Here is a 20,016-nt window from a genome sequence, read left to right on the forward strand (position 1 = left end):
TTCTCTCTCATTCTCCTATTCCCTGTTGAAGTAAAAGAATACATGAGAGTACTAACATAAACATAAATTGATAAAGTTCATTGTTCTTAGCAAAAAGTCATTGGACTTCGGAGTTTATTGGTGTAAATGACTTTAATTCAATGTTTATACTGCTTGATTAATATTTAGTCACATCGTAATCAAGCAGTGATAGTAGAAATGAAGATAATATCAATCGCATCGGCAATCAATGAGCGTCCTTGTGAGTGTAATCAGGGTTGCCACATTTAAATCTGCATATTTCAAAAGAAAAATAGGTAAATCTGTATCGGGAGCTCAAAAATCTGTATTGAAAATCTGTATATAGAAGTGATTAAAAATCAAAGCACAACGGAATGAAAAAGTCTTTAAAACCCAAATTTAAAGAAACCAAAACATTTCTTAGTCTGAATTTTATGATATTGTAGTTGAAAAAACGCTGGAAGTTGTTTTTGCGTTTGAGTCTCTCGACCCAAGCAGCACACGTTATTACACTTCAATGACAGTAACTTATATGACACAAATTCATGGAACAAGTTGAAGACTTTGCAACGTGCATTATAACTGCTATGTAACCTGAAAAGCGTAAGAGGCGGAGCTTGTGCGACTTACCAAGGGTTGCCAAATAACTTCTCAGTAAAGAATATTTGATTTGATTCATCGCGCACATCAGTCACAATGAAATAGGAAATATACGTTTGTGTCAAGTTACAATTTGTTGGTGTTTTTCCCATTCAACATTTAAAGCCAAAAATTGGCATCCGATAATGAGAGCTGAAATATAGAATTCAATATTCTTTAAACTCACTATATCTACTCAAAATCTAAGTGCTATTCGATATTTATGGTGAAGTTGACCATTGTACTTATTGAAAACGTGCGCGCCTTCGATATTTTGAGTTGCAGAACATCGACATACAAAATAATATTCATATTTTTATTCCCGTGATATGAAATTTACAGCTACAAAGTTCAAATGTGTTCAGATAAAGTTTTGTTGTGATTAATATTAGTTTTTCACATTCAGTAATAGCCGTTCAACCGAGAAGGTTGTGTATAGAAGCGTACAGTTTAATAACGCTGGTTAGTTTACACGCGTTAAATACGACAACGGTTGAACTACAGGTAGAGACCTGTTGGCAGCAGCCGTTAAAACGTAAAATCGTGCTGCATAAGAGAGCCCTAGTGCTGGGCCAAGCTGGTGAAGGAAACAACAAAGGGCGTTTCCCAAGCTCTTCTCAGGCCACAATATACAGCCACAAGTGCTGAGCAGGAGAGTGCAAAGGCACATTGAAGAAGAAGAGTGCAAAGGCACACAGAAGCAGGAGAGTGCAAAGGCACACCGGTGCGAAGGCACTTCGGTGCAGAAGCATATCGGTGCGGAGCACAAGGAAGAAGGAGACAAGACAACTCGGTCTTTCCACTGCCATACAACACGCAGGTATACACCGGTGACCTGCGCTGGTTGCAGCTGGCGAAGACAAAAGTAAATCGGAAATCGAGTGGTGCTGGATGTCAGGTAGCAGTAGCATCACATCCAACAATCAGCATCCAACAAGAACATCTAGAGCAACGAGGATCTACACGGCAGTGCAACGGAGATAGACAACAATTTCAAGGTAGAAGTTTTTTCTTTTCCTTTTGATTGAGTACTGTGTAGTGTTGGTTTCATTTTTTACTTTAAAGTTTGATTAAAAATTTTAATGTGATGGATGAATCCATGGACGTAAATCCTAGCATGAATCCTATACCCCCACGAACGAAAAAATATCAGGAGAGCTCTTCTGGGCCTTGGATAGTCTTTTTTAGACGTATATCAAAGCCATTAAACATTTATCAAATTTCTAAAGGTTTGACATCACGATTCTCTTCAATCAAAGAGATCATAAAAGTAAATAACGATAAAATTCGTGTTGTGGTAAATAATTTGAAACACGCGAATGATATTGTCTCTTCGGAACATTTCAATAAAGAGTATAAAGTTTACATACCCTCCAAAGATGTCGAAATTGACGGTGTTGTTACCGAAGCGAGTCTTTCGGTAGATGATTTACTCAAGCATGGTGTTGGTCGTTTCAAGAACTCTATGCTTGAGGGTGTGAAAATACTGGAGTGCAAACAACTGTACTCAGTAGTTTATGAAGAGGGAAAAAAAGTTTATCGCCCATCAGACTCGTTTCGAGTGACATTTGCCGGATCTGCGTTGCCGTCCCATGTCTATGTCGATAAAATTCGCCTCCCTGTTCGGCTTTTTGTTCCAAATGTAATGAATTGTACGAACTGCAAAAAATTCGGACACACAGCTACTTACTGTAGCAATAAACCAAAATGTATTAAGTGTGAAGGACCTCATAAAGATAATGATTGCAACAAGGAAATTGAAAAATGTATTTATTGTGGGGAAAGTCCTCATGAGGATATTTCAGTATGCACTGCATTTAAAGTGCACAAAGACAAAATTAAGCTTTCTTTAAAAGCACGGTCTAAGCGCACATATGCAGAAATGCTTAAAACGGTCATTGATGTCCCCCCTTTGGAAACCGAAAACGGGTTTTCAAATCTAGAGGAAACAGAGGACTCTGACTCTGACGAAAATAGTGAAGGTAATTCGTTTATCACTACCCAAGGGTCAGTTAAGAGAAAGAAGTCTTCTTCCAAATTACCAAAAAAGACACCTAAAGTTTCATCTTCAAAAAAAGATCCCCGTGTTAAACAAAAAAAGTCAAAACCAAAGACTGTGCCTCCTGGTTTGTCAAATTCACAAACCAATCCAGGATCTAGCACAGAAAAAGGTAATAATCCTGTGGGCTCCATTTCACAGCCACCAACAGGATTACTGAAGTTTTCGGAAATTGTTGAATGGATTTTCTCAGCATTCAATATATCTGAACCCTTAAAGACCCTCATAATGGCATTCCTTCCAATAGCTAGAAATTTTTTGAAGCAGTTATCAGCTCAATGGCCAATTGTCTCAGGTTTTGTATCTTTTGATGGATAATTTATCACCCGCCGCAAATGATACAATCACTGTCCTGCAGTGGAATTGTCGAAGCATCATGCCAAAACTTGATTCATTTAAAATTTTATTGCATAGTCAAAAATGTGATGTATTTGCTTTATGCGAAACATGGCTTACTTCAAACATAGCTTTAAATTTTAATGATTTTAACATTATACGTCTCGATAGAGACTCTCCGTATGGTGGAGTGCTTTTGGGAATTAAGAAATGCTGTTCCTTTTATAGATTAAACATCCCTTCAACTTCTAGTATAGAAGTTGTTGCTTGCCAAATAAACATTAAAGGCAAAGATATTTGCATAGCTTCGGTTTATATTCCTCCAAAAGCACAAGTTGGACAGCGACAGCTTAATGAAATGGTTGAAGCCCTTCCTGCTCCACGATTGATTCTGGGGGATTTAAATTCGCACGGAATGATGTGGGGTTCCGTTTACAATGATAGCAGATCATCTTTAATACAAAACATTTGTGACAATTTTAGCATGACGGTATTAAATATGGGTAGCATGACACGGATCCCAAGACCTCCTGCACGCCCAAGTGCATTAGATCTATCTCTTTGCTCAACATCAATTCGACTAGATTGCACCTGGAAAATATTGCCTGATTTACACGGTAGCGATCATTTACCAATCATCATCTCAATTAGCTGTAACAAATGTATTGCTAATTCAGCTAGTATTCCATATGATTTGACAAAAAATATCGACTGGATTAAATACCAAAGTAGAATCTCTAGTATTTTGAATTCAATGGAAGAGCTCCCTCCACTTGAAGAATATGACTTCCTCATTTGTTCGATTCTGGAGGCAGCAGAACAATCCCAAACTAAACGCTTTCCTGGGCCAACGACTAACAGAAGGCCTCCCAACCCTTGGTGGGACAAAGAGTGCTCAGAGGCTAAACTCGCAAAACAAAATGCTTGCAAGACGTTTCTAAAACGGGGAGGAGGAACTCCTCAGAATTTTGAAAAACTTATGGTTTTAGAAACCAAGTACAAGAGCATACTTCGAGCCAAAAAATGTAGCTATTGGAGACATTTTGTCGAAGGTTTGTCAAGAGAAACCTCAATGAGCACTCTTTGGAATACGGCCAGACGAATGAGGAATCGTAACGTAGGAAATGAGAGTGAGGAATACTCGAACCGATGGATATTTGACTTTGCTAGGAAAGTTTGCCCAGATTCTGTTCCTACGCAAAGCATTATACGGGAATCTCCTCCAAATAATGGTTTTATTAATAACCCATTTTCAATAATGGAATTTTCTATAGCACTCTTGTCTTGTAACAATAACGCCCCTGGGTTGGACAGAATTAAATTCAACTTGGTGAAGAATCTGCCCGACCTCGCAAAAAGACGTTTGTTGGAATTGTTCAACAAGTTTCTTGAGCAAAATATTGTTCCACCTGACTGGAGACAAGTGAAAGTTATCGCCATTCAAAAGCCGGGGAAACCAGCTTCCAATCACAACTTATATAGACCCATTGCGATGTTGTCCTGCATCAGAAAATTGTTCGAAAAAATTATTCTACGACGTCTCGACACTTGGGTCGAGACGAACGGTTTGTTGTCAGATACTCAGTTTGGCTTCCGTAGAAATAAAGGGACGAATGATTGCCTTGCATTACTTTCGTCTGACATCCAAATTGCCTTCGCTCAAAAGCAACAAATGGCATCTGTATTTTTAGACATTAAAGGAGCATTTGATTCAGTTTCCATTGATGTTCTTTCAGACAAGCTCCACCAACATGGACTTCCAGCGGTTATAAATAATTATTTGCACAACCTTTTGTCAGAGAAGTGCATGTATTTTTCACATGGCGATTTGGCAACATTCAGAATTAGCTACATGGGTCTCCCGCAAGGCTCATGCCTCAGTCCGCTCCTCTATAATTTTTACGTGAATGACATTGACAGCTGTCTAGTAACCCCATGTACACTAAGACAATTGGCAGATGATGGCGTGGTTTCAGTTACTGGGCCCAAAGCTATTGATCTGCATAAACCATTGCAAGATACCTTAGATAACTTGTCCGTTTGGGCTGTTCATCTTGGTATCGAATTCTCTGCGGAGAAAACAGAGTTAGTCGTCTTTTCAAGAAAGCATGATCCCGCGCAGCTTCAGCTCCATATGATGGGAAGAATTATCCAACAGGTTTTAACTTTTAAATACCTCGGGGTGTGGTTCGATTCCAAATGCACGTGGGGAGGACACATTAGGTATCTGATAACGAAATGCCAACAAAGAGTAAATTTTCTTCGAACAATAACAGGATCTTGGTGGGGTTCTCATCCGCAAGATCTAATAAAATTGTATCAAACAACGATACTTTCAGTGATGGAATATGGATGCGTTTGTTTTCGTTCCGCTGCAAACTCTCATATTATCAAACTTGAGCGAATTCAGTACCGTTGTTTGCGAATTGCCTTAGGCTGCATGCATTCGACACATACAATGAGTCTTGAAGTTCTGGCGGGAGTTCTTCCATTAAAAGATCGATTTTGGGAGCTTTCATCACGCCTGCTAATAAGATGTGAGGTGCTGAATCCCATGGTAATTAATAATTTCGAACGACTAGTCGAGCTTCGATCTCAAACAAAAGGCTATAGCAGGATAAGCATGTAAAATCTGCCCCCAAAGGGAATTCATATTGTTATACCACATTCGAAAGGTTATAGACTGGAAACAATTTTCTCAAAGTTTCAACCCTTTAACTGCCATATTGACGGAGCTAGGGTGGTTCTATTGATTTTTATTTTATTTGATTTTTGAAAAAACTGCTTCTCCGAAAAATTTGAAAAAAATCAGGCATGCTTAAGGCATTATGGGGATGCTTTACAATTTTTTTCAAAATTTTTGAAGATGTATTTCTTTTATTAAAAAATACTAGAAAATTTTGAAACATATATTTTCCCTCTTCCAATTTTTGCACCACCCTGGATTTTTTAGTGATAAATAAAGAATTTTTGGACATGTTAAAATGGTATGTTTTCATATTTTTTAAAAATGTGGACGACCAAAATATTTAATTTTTTCTAAAAAATCAATAACAGTCGACCATGCGTCCCCATCGAATTCTGAGAGAAGGAAACGCATGGTGCTTTATCTTAGCAGTTTCTAGTAGTAGTCGACCATGCGTTCCCATGAAGTTCTCTTAAAAGGGAAACGCATGGTGCTTTGTTCAAGTAGTTTATGATGCAACTCAAGCGCAGGGCTTAGAAATCAAACTAACGAAAAGAAGGAAATGAGTATCAACCTTTGCATAATACATACACGATCATACTCCGGGTACAACCTAGAAAGCTACAAAGCAAGAACTTAATGGTATGTGGTTTATATATGAATGGTAGTAATATATGAACGTTGCGAGTATCACATATATGAAATTCGGTTATGGCAGTCAAGAACTAGAGCGAGTGTCAGTTTTTTACGTGTTGCTGATGGATGTAAAGAAAGAATAATGAAAGAAAGAATGAAAATTTCATTACAGTGTCAAAAGTTATCATAAAGATATGTTATCGAGGGATGTGTACAGTTTTCTGGAAAAATGTATAATAAAGATAAAGTTGGAGTTTTGTGTTTGAAAACTTCAATCGAATATCTTTATGATGGTTTTCATGGTTTGTAGACTGAGAGCGCTGTATATTTTTTTTTATTTATTCTAAAATTTGAAACAACAACAGATATAAAAGAATTGTGATGCGTTTTTTTTTCATTTTTGAGTTATAACCTTTGCATAATTTCAAATCAAGCATTTATCGACCATGTCTATTAAAAAACTTGATTCGCTGAATCGATTCGGATTTCTTTAATTTTGGGGTATATTGTGTAGAAAGCTCCATATTTTCCAGAAAATATCTGAGAATACATAATTAACTCAGTAAGTGATTTTCACTCTCAGAGGAACGCTTCCAGGTTTTTACAGGTTTAATAATTTTGTTCAAATTGCGAACGGGAAGTTCTAATAAGATAATATTATCAATCCTTGGATTGGGACGAGTGCAACAAGTATCGGAATATAGTAGCTCTGGAATAGATGCTTTTGAAAAGGATGTTCTGCCAAGTAATTTTGGATTTAAAGCTTTATCACGAGTTGACCCAATTGAGACACACAGATCACAAAAAAGCTATTCGGGCCGGTAATAAGTCTCATTTTTAAAAGCTTACAAGTACTATATCGAGTACACTACAAATTCGACTGGATATTTGGGAATCCAGCGCCGTTGCTGTGAATGCGTTATTGGCAATAGAACTGTTGGTTGCTGTTCACATGAGGCCGCCATTATTCACTACCTTTCCTTATGCTCGGTTTTTATCCAGAATTGTGAGACCGGCGAAAATATTGTCAGAAATGCTTAAATCAGAACAGCTACCAAAAGACGATGATAATTCTATAGAATAAACGAAAAGAATCAGAGAGAAAATGTGTGCATTGAAACAGCAATGTATTTTTATAACATTTTTATCCCATTTCCTATTTAAATGAAAAATACAGTCAATAATTTTCAGAAATTTTTTCGTCACCATTCTTACATGAAACTTCTTAATCATTTCATAAAGACAATTGAAGTTTCAATTTAATAATTGACCCTTTTGAGTCTTAGTTCTGACTCCTACTGCGTCCATTAGTTCATCCAATACCAAAATTTTATTAAAAATGATGTGCTGATAAAAAAAAACTCCAAGTGGGTTATGAAATCAACCACAAAATGTATAAAAATTTCAGCTTATTTTAAAATTTAGAGCAGTTCATCGTTTGGTTTAAATAATATGATATTTAAAAAATAAGAGGAATATGCTTTATTAAACTCAAATTGATGTGACAATATTAGTATTACATTAGGATAAGAATTCTATGTAAAAGTGATGCTACGGCGAAGAACAACTTATGTAAATTGCCTTAAGAAATAAACGTATTTATGGAAAAACAATTCTAAGAAATCGATTCCAACCTTCATCAGTGGCCACTTTTGTTTGACACCAATATAAAAAAAAAAATTTAATTCACTGCTGTTTCAACTCGCTATGTATTTAGTGAAATGTACAGAGCTGGCAAAAAGAAAACCGCTGTTGTACGAGACCCAACAGTGCAAAACGATTTGACCATTTCATGAAACATTATCGAATCATCGAATTATATACAGTCACCCGCTCTAGTTCTTGACTGCCATAACCGAATTTCATATATGTGATACTCGCAACGTTCATATATTACTACCATTCATATATAAACCACATACCATTAAGTTCTTGCTTTGTAGCTTTCTAGGTTGTACCCGGAGTATGATCGTGTATGTATTATGCAAAGGTTGATACTCATTTCCTTCTTTTCGTTAGTTTGATTTCTAAGCCCTGCGCTTGAGTTGCATCATAAACTACTTGAACAAAGCACCATGCGTTTCCCTTTTAAGAGAACTTCATGGGAACGCATGGTCGACTACTACTAGAAACTGCTAAGATAAAGCACCATGCGTTTCCTTCTCTCAGAATTCGATGGGGACGCATGGTCGACTGTTATTGATTTTTTAGAAAAAATTAAATATTTTGGTCGTCCACATTTTTAAAAAATATGAAAACATACCATTTTAACATGTCCAAAAATTCTTTATTTATCACTAAAAAATCCAGGGTGGTGCAAAAATTGGAAGAGGGAAAATATATGTTTCAAAATTTTCTAGTATTTTTTAATAAAAGAAATACATCTTCAAAAATTTTGAAAAAAATTGTAAAGCATCCCCATAATGCCTTAAACATGCCTGATTTTTTTCAAATTTTTCGGAGAAGCAGTTTCTTCAAAAATCAAATAAAATAAAAATCAATAGAACCACCCTAGCTCCGTCAATATGGCAGTTAAAGGGTTGAAACTTTGAGAAAATTGTTTCCAGTCTATGACCTTTCGAATGTGGTATAACAATATGAATTCCCTTTGGGGGCAGATTTCACATGCTTATCCTGCTATAGCCTTTATGACAGTATATTTTAACCATATGTCACAGGAAATCAACCCTTCAAGATATATTCCTATCCGTGTCAGCATCCTAAGTGCCCCTGACTCAACTTTATTTTTCGATACATCCATGCAGCGTGAAGTGCGTGGAATCCCGGATCATCTACGCTCGACGGAAATCCCAAAAATATTTTCAAGTAAGTTCAGGCATATTGACTCTGAGAAAATGTTTTATACGGACGGATCGCGAATTGAAGAAGCGACAGGGTTTGGTATGTTCAACAATAATGTTTCGGCCTCATTTAGGCTTCAAGAACCTGCATCTGTTTATATAGCAGAGCTAGCAGCAGTTCATTATAGTTTGAGTGTAATCGTCACATTATCTCCAAACCATTATTTCCTCTTCACAGATAGTCTGAGTGCAATTGAAGCCATTCGCTCAAACGCTGCTGGCAAAAATGAACCGTTTTTCCTGGGCAAAATAAAACAGTGCCTGAACGACATATTGAACAATAATTATCTAATCACTATAGTCTGGGTCCCGGCTCATTGCTCCATTCCTGGCAATGAAAGAGCCGATATTTTAGCCAAACGTGGTGCTATTGAGGGTGGAATTTATGAGCGACCGATTGCTTTCAACGAATTCTATAGCTCGTCTCGCCAAAGAACACTTGCCAGCTGGCAAGCATATTGGGATAGAGATGATCTGGGTCGGTGGATGCACTCAATTATTCCGAAAATATCGACAAAGGCATGGTTCAGGGGACTGGATGTGAGTAGGGATTTCATTCGTGTGATGTCCAGACTCATGTCCAATCACTACACGTTAGATGCACATCTCCTTCGAATTGGGCTCTCCGAGACTAATCATTGTGCTTGCGGAGAAGGTTATCGGGATATTGATCATGTCGTTTGGACATGCGTGGAGTATCGTGATGTCAGATCTCAACTAATAAATTCTTTGCGTACCCAAGGTAGACTATCCAATATCCCAGTTCGAGACATTCTTGCTTGTCGTGACCTTTCATACATGAAACTAATTTATCATTTCATAAAGAAAATAGGAGTTTCAATTTAATAAAGGCTTCTTTTAAGACTTAGTTCTGATCCCAGCTGCGTCCATGAGTTCAACCAATAGCTAAATTAGAATAAAAATTATGTAATGATACAAACAAACTCGAAATAGTTTATGAAATTATCAACAAAATGTCTGAAAATAACAGCTTATTTTATAATTTATAGAAGTTAATCGTTTGGTTCAAATAATATTTCCGAGTAGATTTCATAATTAATGACGAGTTACCTAAGATGATATTTAAGCTATAAGAGAATATGTTTTAATAAATTCAAAACGTTGTGACTATGTTAGAATTAAATTAGGATAAGAATATTATGTAAAAGTGATGCTACGGCGAAGAAAAACTTATGTAAACTGCCTTAAGAAATAAACGTATTTGTGGAAAAAAAAATTAGTTTTTCATATACCAAAGTTAAAACAGTTGACCAATCGATATATTTAAAAATTGCACTTTTTTCAAATTTAATTAATATTTCATTCCCTGGTCTTAATGGTAGCCATTGGCCTAAGTTTTTCATGCATACACTGCCGGGACAAAGTGTAGAAATATTCTTTCTGGTAGTGCGAATGTACTTCCCAAAACGAAACAAGTTTACTTCGCACATGTACCGGCAAAAATTTGCGTATAAGAGCAGATTTAACATTAGCCAATTTTTAAACTGAAGGAATTTTCTACTTATTCTAATTTTTTATTTAATATTATTGTCCGGGATAATGTACGGAAGCTTTCAACCACACTGTAATTGTATTTCTTTGTTGCATCACAACGAATACGGTAACCGATATGAAATCAATACATAACTTTGTATTATAGTGTGTCACTTTTTCATTGTCACATTTTGTTACGGTGACCAGTTGGCGACTAAAAACAGTCAATGCGAGCACGTCGTAAGAGTTAGATTACCGAAATGTACCGTTACTTATTGTAACTTAGTATGATGAGATGTCAATTCGTAACATTATTTTTACTCCATTGTCACTATCATAATACGACTTGTTTCGTCGTGTTTGTCATGCGACCATTATGCAGCATCTGTTTTGTTTTTATTTTTTATGAACAAGTTACATGTGCTACTTGGGGAAATAATGATTTGACGAAAAACTTTTAAAATCCAATCTGAAAGTGAGATCTTAATCTGATTATTTTCAATTTCGTTCATTAGGTATAATGCAATTGGCAATCTTTCTTCTTTACTACCTTAGGGCATATTCAGGAGTGTTCTAGTTCTAGATGCATAATTTATGTCAGTTTTAAAATTTAAATCTAGAAATTATAACAAAATAAACTGGCAGCCCCAGCAGCGTTTTATCTGCACTCAAATAAAAATTCACGTTCGATTCACTTGAAAAATCACGTAAACTGGTTTCAAATGTCAAATTGAATGTTTTACGTGACGAAATTGAATGTTACACGAACATCCCCTAAAATGAATAGAGTCATCACATAAGATTTATGTGAATTGACCAAACGTCAAACAATCTAAGTGAATTTCCAGTGTGAAAAACTCGATTTTGAAAATGGCGAACAGTGGCCCTCAAAGTATGAGTAGTGTAAATATTTGCGAGAAATGTTATTTAATTACATTTTTTTACTACATCGACCGGACCATTCCAGTATGAAAGTTTTCATGTGTTCAACTAGACCGAGTGCCTGCGTGAGTCCGGAAGTGTGCCCGCTCCTGTCGAATGATTCAAACAGGCCGTTGGTCCACCGAAAAACGAGTTCAGAATCGGTATGATGCTAGAGACACTGGACCTATGTAATGCGAACTCAACCTGCATCGGTAGTGTTATGGGAGTTCTCGGATTTCGACTTCAGCTTCGGTTGGATGGCAGTGACAACAAAACGATTTCTGGAGGCTTGTCGATTCGAGGTCCCACGACGTTATTAGTTGCTTTTTATTTTTAGCCGTTAAAATTCTATGCTAATTTTCTGAAATAAATGTTTTATTTTCACGGCATTTTTAATTTCCTAAATTTATATAAAAATCTGAAATCTCCTTTCTGACTTCAACCAGTATAAAAAATAGTAATTCTCTGGTATCTAAATTTTATATGAACTGATAGGTAAATGTGATATGAGTAGTACATTATATTTTACCTATGAAACACGTAGCTTTTACTGGCTTATCCATTCAACAGTTTTTAAATGCCAGTCCATTAAAACTCACGTGAAAAGTAAGGTGGAAAATATTCACATAACTTTTCACGTAACTATAACATGATTATTATTTTGAGTGTGTGTTTCAAATATAGAAAAAATAGAACGGCAATGTATACCAGTTTTAAATTTGACACTAGAACTGGTCGAATAAATAAAACTAAAACGGATTGCTGGGGATACGTTTGTTTCAGTTTCATTCACATTATAGACCACCCATATGAATCTTGCAGCTGCTGAATTTGCTCTTACGTTATGGCCGAGACCATCATCTATCCACCTTATCAGAAGCAACTTTTGAAAGCATAAGCAATTACGCTACACTAGTTGTAAATAAAAGTAAGCATAAACGAATCTTTATTAGCAGATAGAACATCTGTGTTTACTGTCCTTAACACACTCTTTTATATAAGTTCTATCCTCTTTTTAGAATTAACACACAATCAGGATAATATTTTCATTTTGAAAGAACAATCAATACCACAATTTAATAGATTTTAACTTGATCATTATTCAATTTTTAATCCACGCTATCAAAAATCTGTACGAATCTGATTTTTTTAGAAAAATCTGTAATCTGCATATACAGAATCTTGGTCACAAATTTATCTGAAAAATCTGTGAAATGCAGATTAATCTGTATATGTGGCAACCCTGAGTCTAATATCAAGAGAATTTAAGTTATGACAGATCGGCTCTTAGACACCTGGTTGGCAGCAGTCCAGTGACATAAACTTTCCAATCTTCATCGTGCAAAGTTGCTAGTTGATAGTGATATTTAGCAGTTCTGATTACGATTCTATTTGTGCGTTTGTGATTCGTTTAGTTCATGCCGCTGAAATTGTCTGCACCTTACTTTCATACCAAACATTCATACCAAACATTTTAGAAATCTTCAATTTTGATTTATTTGAGGTTATCTCATACAACTGAAAATTGCTGATCATATTTCCGATGGTATGAAGAAAAACATTCCGTTGCTGCGTTAAATACAACAATAGATATTCGCGTTTAAGTTCTACCCATTCTTGTACAGCATAAATTTTGAAAAGGTGCCCCATAGTAAAGTAAGCTGTATTCACGACAAAATTTTGTACTTACCCTAATTCCCGACCAAAAGACAAATAGGTTTACAATTTCCCCTACAAACTAAAATCACAGTATCACCGAAGCAAATGATTTCTTAATGGTCATAACTAAATCGTCAGTCAAATAATCACCCCCATTCTTGTTTACGTCCGTATCGACCATATGACGAACGAGTACGAATAAGCCATTCTTGATTTCACTCCAATTCGAACGCGATTCCTGTGCAAAAGAAGGATAGGCAGGTATTTATACCAATTTATGATTGAATCTTCAGTTGTGTGACATAATCACAAATAATTCAAAATTAAAATTTTTGGAATGTATGGTGTTTAAAGAGTATCAAATAAGAAAACTCATGCTGCGTGTTTGTCTTTCTCGTACCCGCGACGACGGTTTTGAGATAGTAAGCGAAATTTAATTTCTGCGTTACCTACTGGGCAGATAGAAAAGTAATGTATCTTAAGCGTTTCATTTCGGTTGGGTCAGGTCCAGAGCTTAGTTTTTGTATCAAGAATACTGACTATAACTACAGTTCCAGATGCAGAATCAAGCATTCTGTTCCAGATTTCAGTTTCAAATGAAGGAGGAATATTTTGCTGTTCCTGCGTTGTCATACATTCGAAGGAAATGACATCAACATAGTGGATTATTGAAGTGACTGAATTAATCGCAGTTCACGCAGTGCTCGCTCTATATGTAGCGTTTACACTATCGCTGGCAAAGTTTTAAAAAATGATTAAAAACAATGAAATATGTCTTTTAAATATTTAAAAAATCAATATTTTCATTCCGTCGCCATCTTGAATTTCTTCACCAGCATCGCTTACCAGCATGAACTTCAGAACTATCAAAGATTTTCATGCTGGCAACAACCAGCAGATGGCAAGCGTTTACATTACCAGCATGCTGGCGGGGCAATAGTAATTAAAATTACTACAGGATTTATTTTGTGCAACGTTCACAGTGTGAGTATTGCTTCAAATGAGGGTAATGACAGCCGCATTCAGCTGCTGGTCGTTTACATTGGAGCAAAATACACCGAAAAGTGTAGCTATGAAAATTATTCATCTGTAGAAATATACAAATCGGTAGTGACAATACAGTAGTTTTCATTAGGGCATAGATTGTGACGTAATCGCCGCAGAATAGAGAAATAATAAGAGTTGGAATACATGTGCCAGGTTGCAGATTTGCATGTAAATTTGTTCAATTTTTTATGTAAGCAGACTTTGCAAATTTGCAGACTTTTTACAGGTTTTTGAAAGTTAGAATGAAGCACGAGGTTTTGAATACAAAGTATCATTGTATAATTATTCTGGTAATAAAAACATTGTCATTTAACGTTCAATTAAAAAAAATCTGGTTTTTGGTCTCGAAGTGTCGCTATCTTGTCGTATCGCAATCTTTGTTAACCGCCAGTGAAAATTACAATAATCAGTTGTATGAGCCGTCCGCAGTGCAAACCATACGAGTATACGACCGAAATTAGTTCTGCGCCTAATTCGTATTACTGTTTTTGAATTAGTTGATTTTAACAACAAATTTTCCAAAATAACTATGAAATTAGTTAGAATTGAGAATTTACTTTGCTGAAAAAACTCTTATTGTCAAAGAATGTGTTTAGTTGGCGAATATCCTGGACATAAACCAGCAATATTTCAATCCAACACGAAATGCTCATGGACAACAAATTTTGTTATTAAAATCAGAAAATTTGTTTCTATTTATTTACCACCATAGTTCAACGATTATTCGATCATTCAACGTTTGCTCAAATGTATCCGATTTTCATTTGTCCCGCAGCACTGTAAAAAACTTATTTTCAAGCTTTTTCGCCAGCCAGGGTTAAATTATAGATATTTACAGAAGATAGTATAATAGATTAGTTTACAATAACGTGCAATATGTATCATTTGGATAAATGTAATCTGTTGGTGCAAAAAATTTATAAATAAATAAATCACCATCAGCACAAAGAAAACAAAAATGAATTGGAAAACTCATGAGAAGTGTCAAAGCAAAACAATCCGTTAAAAAGCTAAAAGTCTTGTTGAAACTACTTGCCAATTGTTTTGATGTTTTTCGCATGTGTTACAATATATCCATATATAAATTTCTAAACCGATATGTAAAAATGACGTAAACTCTTAGTGGAAAGTGTATTTATTCAGAATTTGTGCGCATTTGAAGCGACTGTGCGTAATAATGTTTTTACACGGAACAATGAAGTGAGTTTCGAATGTTGCACTCTAATTGTATATGTCAAATGATGTTTTTTGTATCTACCAACCTTCCGGGCTACACCGCTCGGTGTACTACTTGTATTCGGTTTTTGTTTTCCGAGTGTTCAAAGATTTCAGTGAAAGAGTCGTTTTTGCGAAGTCGAATGAAAAAACCTGTTTTAATCCACCTAGTGGTGTAATGATGCCTTTCTCATATCAATCAAACCATCATATATAATACTGTGGTATTCTTCAAAATAATTTCCTTCGATTCCTAAAAAGAATAACCGAAATCGGGTTGTTTGACCGTCTACTGATAAAAACTATTAATTGGAGAAGATTTGAGATCGATTCAGAAAACTTTTTATGGTTTTTCGCTCTTTTCATTGATGGTACACAATTTTTAACACACTTTACCTTATATTTCCGGAACCGGAAGTCGGATCCAATCAACATTCAGGAATTTTGTATGGGACTACAAGACCTTTCATTTGAACCCAAGTTTGTGAAAATCGGTTCAGCCATCTCTGAGAAAAGTTAGTGCACTTATTTTAACATTTTTTTGAACATTTTACCCCATAATTGCGAAACCGGAAGTAGGATTCAAATAATATTCAGGAATTTTGTATGGGACCACAAGACCTTTCATTTGAATCTAAAAATCGGTTCAGCCATCTCCGAGAAAAGTTAGTGCAAAAAAACGTTACATACACACATACACACACAGACATTTTGCGTACTTGACGAACTGAGTCGAATGGTATAGGACACTCGGCCCTCCAGGCCTCGGTTCAAAAGTCGGTTTTCACAGTGATTGCATAACCTTTCTATATGAGAAAGGCAAAAACAGCTATTTAGAAGAAAAAATTCAAGAAGAACTTTACGATTCGTTCATGTCTTTTTCTCCAATATAACATTGTATTTATACCTGCCAATATAGAAAAGACAACCGCGACTGGAATTTTATTCGGTAGTAGTTAACGTTAACGTTTTTTCGGTGACAGTGCGCCCTATAGCTGCAAATTGCAGAAGCCAATTAAACCATTTATGTTGGTTGAAAACGAAGTTTTATTTCTCTAATTCAACTAAAACATTAGTTGAATGGAAATGAAGTGTGCCTTAGCTAAGAAATGACAGCACGTTGAATTGGTGAATTCAACTAAAAAAATAGCCATTTCAACAAATATTTTATTCTTATTAAGGGAATGAAAATTAAAAAATCTAAATCAGCAAAAGTAAAATTTTTTTAGTTGTCTCAAAAAATAACTAACTAAAATAAGAAAATCAACTAATTTTTTTGCCAAAATGCTGATTTCGGTCTTTCCGTGTATACAAATAAACCCAAAGTTCAGCTGCTTTGCGATCGAGAAAAATGCATCGTGTTTACTTGAATGCTATTTGGTGACTCCAGAATATGCAAGTGGTGTCAGATATTTTAATACTCATTACTTCTGCTTTAAATTAGAGGCGATTATTCGTATTCACGTCAATCCGGTTATACCTCTGAACTTACCCACACGCCTTTTTTTCACATATCACCCTGTAGTTCCGGAACCTGAAGTCGGATTCGAATAAAAATCAGGAACTTTTTATGTATGGTAATGCAATGAAATGAAGGGTTCGCTCTCGTTAGTACTTCACACTCGAAACTTTGCTGCACGGCGTGCTACAAGACCAGTGTGTTTTTATTTTTCAATGTAGGCTTACAGAAATCATTTTTGAACATAATGTTTGCATGACCAAATTTGATCACATTGCAAAAATATTTCAAACATTGTATAGCATAAATTTTGCATTTGAGCCCATTTTTAAAATCTAGTTTTCTCACAGCAAATAGTTCTCTTCAATATGAGAACATTTTATCACATGCTAACCTCATGACGCATCTCTCCTTGCTTGAGTTGCGCTGTGAATTTTACCCGACTTAAGAATTTATATGAATATCACAGAGAGGGAAACTCTTTTGTAAATATTCGTTGCTTCAATTTGCAAGCACTGTTAGTTACAGTCATCTAGTTTTATGAAGACTTTCTGCGATATACTAATCATGCGATTAAGAAACAAACACTTACCCATGGATGAAGTTTCAGACTAGGCCGTCGATTAAATGTATATTTACCCCTCATCAGCTCAAGCCCTTTGTATGCATATACCGTTGATTTGAACACACTCCAAGCATCTTGCAGATGCGGGTCGTCGTTTCCGTACCGAGACACTGCGTACCTTCGGAACCACTGTTCAGGATCGCCTATCTCAGGATTCCATCCCATCTCCAACGCAAATTCGTACAAACCATAGTTCTGATTGATTCCTTCAGGAGTTATACCAGTTCCAATCATTGTCATTTGCTCATTGGTCCTGGTTTCATGGATTCTTTCAAAAACAGTATCGACTGATCCCAACATTCCCAGTGTTCCTCCGAAATTGCTCAACATACACCACACAAACGGTTGCCCATAATAGGAGTTGGTTTTCACATATTGCGGAAATTGTTCAGACTGTAAGTCCAATACCAGCATCCGTCCAATAGGAACGGCCGTCAAGAAAGCTTTAATCGTACGATCACTCCAAAATGGATTTTTCACAAACATCCACCCTTGAACCAACCAGACAGTAGTCGGATCAACTTCTACCATTGTTCGGTAGATACCTCCGGCAGCTTCAGCCAAGTATTTAGCACTAGAAGATTGGGGTTGGATCTCGTTGAAAGGATCGCTGAAGTAAATGTGATCTGTTCCATAAAAAGTAATCGTTTTCTTTAAAAATTTAGAACCTATTTCCTGAAATAGTGGATCTACTGGATCTAAGAATAGTGGACTGGCATACTGTTGAGGGAATTTATTCCAAACTTCGACTGGACTGAGATGTGCATTTGGAAACAGGTACTTAAACTGTACCGGTAAATGACCTGCGAATGCGGGAAGTGCAATAACCATGCCAAGCCGACGCATCTGTTGCACAACCCGTAACTGCAGTGCAGAGGAGAAATTTTTAAAGTTCTCTGTTAGCGGTCCACCCCATCCTCGAATGTTACCCATGCGCTGCCAGGCAAAAAATCCTGGCCCCGACAGATGATTATCGATTTCCTGCTGAGTTAGATTGAATTCTGCATATACTTCTTCCCAAATATGTTCCTGGAAGGGTGCTAAACTTAGTGTGATTCCTTGCAGTGCCATCCAATCTATGTGCCGACGCCATTCAGTCCACGTCCACCAGGTAAACGAGTAGGACCATGTGCATACATTCTGATAGTATATAATGCTAAAAAAAGAACAAACGCGGTAATAATGGGTTTCCATTTTGTTTGCATACAGTACCTGCTGGGAGCTTCAATAGTAACATTTACATCTGGAAAAGTACTGGGTAGTTTTAGTTGATTACCATCCCATGAAATTTGGCATCCACAGAAATATTTCAGATAATGATAGAAGCCTTTTGTTGCAGCAATTCCACTGGAGCCAGTAATGAAGACATTTGGACTCGTTCGGTTATTTTTTGATATCTAAAATAATAATTTTTAATAGAAAATAATTTTTAAATTTCGTGGTGGTGTACAAACAGTGAATGAATTCAACTTCAAATTGTCATCGACAACGACAACAAACTCATCCGCTCGGTCCGGAATAATTCTGTTGATCAGTTCAATTGCCGCCGCTTGTTGATCCTCGAAAGAGGTTTTAGTTTTAACATGCTGCAGAATGTGTGCACTAAAGCTTGGGTTACTTGCAACGACAAGGGAAACAGTCAACGTTAGACTAGAAATGACGAACTGATACAAGTTCATTATCACATTTTCAAACGAGAGAAGCAAACAGCACCACTCTACTGTCGGAGATCTACTGATTGTTCTCACTTGTGTGAACAAGTTGGTACTCTCGCTGGTTGTTATCAATTAAGTTGAGGAATTTGAGAAGTAAATCATTTGACATTTCAACCAGTATCTTCCTTATGCTCGAAAAACGTGATCACTTATTTTAACGATTTTGCTATACATTTGAAATTCATGAAAATAAGTTTGGAATCCTGATTGTGCAGGGAAACTGTACCAATATTCATCTCATTAGTCGAGTCAGTGTATTTTTTTGCTTGTTGGCCTAGAATCAACGGATTGCGTTGTAATCGGTGGATGTATATTCGCTTCGGTCCTAAGGAGTAGTATTAATGAAAAAATAAAGAGAGAAATGTATTGTTATAGTGACGCTAAAGTTCAAAATGATTGCTTCTATTTTCATCTTATCCATTATGCCAATGTAATATACAGAGATGGCAGATCTCATTCTAACGCATGGTTTTCCTATATGAGATGAATTATGAAGCTGAAATGATTAAGGGAGTAGTTTCCCTATAACTTTTCTCAGGTCAGACACCCATCCAGGTCTTAGGTCAGAATCAGCGTGAAGTTGTAGCAATTAAAATATTTCTGCAAGCAACAAATCCACAGAGTTTATACATTCATGTCGTAAGAAGTGACAAAACTGAAG

General features: G+C 36.1%; 1 protein-coding gene across 4 annotated transcripts in view; it reads right to left on the bottom strand.

Annotated features, from left to right (window-relative positions):
• Window positions 1–19,504, bottom strand: part of LOC131438535 (retinol dehydrogenase 14) — a 145,970-nt gene extending 126,466 nt beyond the window's left edge. For 2 of the 4 annotated variants that reach the window (XR_009230952.1, XM_058608627.1), the window contains exons 1-3: window positions 19,095–19,504; window positions 18,853–19,037; window positions 17,608–18,796 (exon numbers count right to left, since the gene is read on the bottom strand). Coding sequence is in view for 3 of the 4 variants with exons in the window: in XM_058608627.1 (XP_058464610.1) it covers window positions 17,608–18,796; window positions 18,853–19,037; window positions 19,095–19,319 (1,599 nt within the window). In the remaining variant the exon portion in view is untranslated. Of the gene's footprint in view, window positions 1–17,607; window positions 18,797–18,852; window positions 19,038–19,094 lie in introns of those variants that run through there. The other 2 variants (XM_058608628.1, XM_058608629.1) reach the window with 1 other exon arrangement.
• Window positions 19,505–20,016: the final 512 nt, after the last annotated feature.

This window comes from Malaya genurostris, chromosome 3 (genome assembly GCF_030247185.1).
Source record: "Malaya genurostris strain Urasoe2022 chromosome 3, Malgen_1.1, whole genome shotgun sequence".
In the NCBI taxonomy this organism is placed as follows: domain Eukaryota; kingdom Metazoa; phylum Arthropoda; class Insecta; order Diptera; family Culicidae; genus Malaya; species Malaya genurostris.